The sequence below is a fragment of the Daktulosphaira vitifoliae genome, unplaced genomic scaffold, assembly GCF_025091365.1.
Source record: "Daktulosphaira vitifoliae isolate Bord-2020 unplaced genomic scaffold, ASM2509136v1 Scaffold_1, whole genome shotgun sequence".
In the NCBI taxonomy this organism is placed as follows: domain Eukaryota; kingdom Metazoa; phylum Arthropoda; class Insecta; order Hemiptera; family Phylloxeridae; genus Daktulosphaira; species Daktulosphaira vitifoliae.
In genome coordinates, this window is record NW_026099572.1 from 48,179,347 (window position 1) to 48,182,653 (window position 3,307).

At 23.2% G+C, this 3,307-nt stretch overlaps 1 protein-coding gene across 3 annotated transcripts in view; it reads right to left on the minus strand.

The window, feature by feature from the left end:
• Positions 1-1,025: 1,025 nt before the first annotated feature.
• Positions 1,026-3,307, minus strand: part of LOC126900075 (uncharacterized) — a 53,965-nt gene continuing 51,683 nt past the window's right edge. The window contains exons 18-23 of one of the 3 annotated variants that reach the window (XM_050675520.1): positions 2,791-2,956; positions 2,370-2,452; positions 2,174-2,335; positions 2,035-2,107; positions 1,360-1,571; positions 1,026-1,271 (exon numbers count right to left, since the gene is read on the minus strand). In XM_050675520.1, coding sequence (XP_050531477.1) covers positions 1,167-1,271; positions 1,360-1,571; positions 2,035-2,107; positions 2,174-2,335; positions 2,370-2,452; positions 2,791-2,956 — 801 coding nt within the window. In that variant the 3' untranslated portion in view covers positions 1,026-1,166. The remainder of the gene's footprint in view (positions 1,272-1,359; positions 1,572-2,034; positions 2,108-2,173; positions 2,336-2,369; positions 2,453-2,790; positions 2,957-3,307) is intronic. The other 2 variants (XM_050675524.1, XM_050675534.1) reach the window with 2 other exon arrangements.

The window sequence follows — 3,307 nt, forward strand, 5'->3', positions numbered from 1 at the left end:
CTACTATTAAATGTAGTTAAACAATTTTCTTTTATCCATTCAGGGTTAAAAAACCTAAACTTTAATTTTCTTTAATGAAATGATAGGAAAAAAATTTCAGACGATTTTACTCTTATATTTTTTATTCGATGAAACATTCTTTTCTTACAGCTTGTACACGTTTAGCAATTTTTTATCCATATTTTATGGATAATTTGATGTTAAGCATACAGTATTTCTTCACTATGTCAAAGAACAACATTTTTTTTCAATTCTATCAGATTAGAATGAAGAAACACATGTTCCCTACGAAATAATAACCAATTAAATCCCAATTTTAATTATTTTTAATAACTATTAAATTATTAGGAGCATGACCTAATAATGCAAGAATAAATTTTTAACAGATACACGAAAATAGTTATCATTTATAATCAAAAAATATCAATTTTTAGCAAGTATACTATTTTAAATCTAATAGTATTTAACAATTATCTACAATTAAATTTTCGGCGTACATTTGAGAGAATAATTAAAAAAAAATCCATACCTTTAAATAATAATTTTTGTATACGAAATATTATATTATTTCTTTACTTGTCTGTCGAACAAACGCCACCATTTGATACAGTAAAATAAATACGAAAATTTTTTTACGAATTTCAAAATGTTTTAGAATTTTAACTACAAGGCATTAAGAAGAAAATTTTTCATCTANGTTTTAGAATTTTAACTACAAGGCATTAAGAAGAAAATTTTTCATCTAAATTTTTTTTTATAATTCACTCTATAATATGGCTAACATTAATTTTATTTGAACAGTTCTAGTATTCGTTTTTTTAATTTTAAGTTTTTTAACAAAAAAAAAACATAATCTTATTATATCATTATAGTTCTAAGTTGTAAAATCAGTTTTTATTTCATTGTAATTTTCAAATTAATTTTTCTAAATGTTTCAAAAATATGGTAAACATATAAATAAAGTATTATATATATTTATAAATAATAAAATAGATTAAGTATATTATATTTATAATTATACTTGATATTAATAAACAATTATTATAAACTTTTATTTTGTCTATTATAAGTACAAAAATGAATATGATAAGTCACGTTTCTATTAAAAACGAGTTATTAATTCTATATTAAATTATCATGAACACTTGGTAAATGACTCGATATTTTTAATCAATCAGTGTTGTAACGTGAATTCTTTTAGCTTGGCTATACCATGAAGTTTTTGACAGCACACCGATTGCATAAGTGGAACCAGGCTTCAAGTTATCTAGCTAAAAATGTACATTATTTAATATATTATAGAATTTTATTTTATCAAGAATCTTTAATTCGATTTGATATGTTTTTTATTCAGCGTACCGTATAAGTATAAGTCGGCTTTTCTTCCGTAACTAATAGTTCAATAGGCGGATAACTAGTACAACATGAATCAATATCTATTGCAGAAACTTCTTCTGCGTTTATTATAAACGAATTAAGTGCACCGTTAAACATCCAAGGGATGTTCCATTCTAGGGAAATGTTGTTGGTGCCGACATAAGTAATCGTCAAATTTCCAGGTTCATCTGGAACTGAAAAAATAAAATATATAGAAACTCAATAGCTACAAAATAACATATGCTAGCAAATCCCACCCTTTATGGAATTTCTTAAATAATTACAGAAACGATTGAACAAATAAAATAACAATATTTTTAAACAAATTAACCGTTATATTAATATCATGTACCAGATGGCTTTATTATATAATTTTTGATTATTAAAATAACCACAAGAGTTTCAAATTGTAAAAAAGAAAAGATTCTTTTTTATATATTTATTATTGGTGAACTATTGATAAAAGAATTTTACATAATTTTAGTAAATTACGACCTAATTAGAACCAACATCCCACCCCGTTACGTCCATAGGCATGATAAATAAATGTTTTATTTTGTATGAATAATGAATTCATCTTTAAATATGTTTCCAGCATTGTATATTTAAATAAATAATTATCTTATGTAACTAATACGATTAAAATTGTTTTCTTACTTCCATCGACAGTATTGAAGTCTTCTGATGCCACTAATCCACCATTAGGATAATCTAATGATTTGGCTTTTATCTTTAATTATAAAAACACACATTATTAGTTTGTCATAAAGTTCATAAATAATAATTTAGAAATTACTTTAATAGTGTACTGAGTGCTTGGTGTTAAATTATCTATAGTTTCACAATACATATCTGGCCATGCAGTACATCTCGAAGGAACTTCGATTGTCATTTGTTTAGAATTAACTTTATAATTAGACGATGTTAAATGAATTATAAAACCATTTATATCAGACTTNTAAATGAATTATAAAACCATTTATATCAGACTCGTTATCGTAACTCCATCTTAAACCTATAGTTTTTGTTTTTGAATTTTTCTTGTAAACTGATAAATTTTCTATTGCAGGTAAAACTAAAAATATTAAATAACTATTATTTTTTAAGTAAATTTATTACGATAAAATAAAAACTCTATATTTATTTAAATAATCATTTAAAATGTTTGTAGTAAGTTATCTTTGCATTCAATTTCGAAATTTACCATGAATTTATTGTACAGAAATAGTAAAATAAAATAATTTTTTAATTAGTATTTTTTTCTCTTCTTAAGCCTCAAATAATATTTTATTAATTTCATCAAATATCCAAATAACTATTTTACGTCATGAAGTTTTAACGCATCAAAAAATTTAATGTACATTGCTTTTATATTTAACTTAATTTATATAATATTCTTTGAAATCATCTTACACTTCGATTTTGTTTGAAAGGGTACTTTTAACACAAAGTTTTCATTATATCCTTTATTTGTGTTTATATAAACTTCTAGAACATATGATGTATTCGGCATTAAATTATTAAATTCTATCGAAGTATCTTCAGTGTCATTTTCTATTACAGTTCCTTGTGCTAAATTCTGAAGTAAAAATATCATTTTAAAAGTCAGTTCATAATAATAATGTTATATATATATAATTGAAATTTTAATACAATTGTTTTGTTACATTACAAACTTAAGGTTTCAAATATAACACAAATCATTTATAAGTATGCTAAAGTTCATTAAAAATAATGAGACGTTAATCTAACTAAAATGTTGGAATCCCAATCTTATTAAAAAATCTTCAAGTTAAACATAATTCTTAATTGAAGTTTGATCAACCGATTGTTACTCAAAAAACCGCGCACTCAAAACATTTTAAATAAAAATGTGCTCACGAATCGAGTATCAGGTAAAAATCACTATGATATGAATAAAAACCGATTA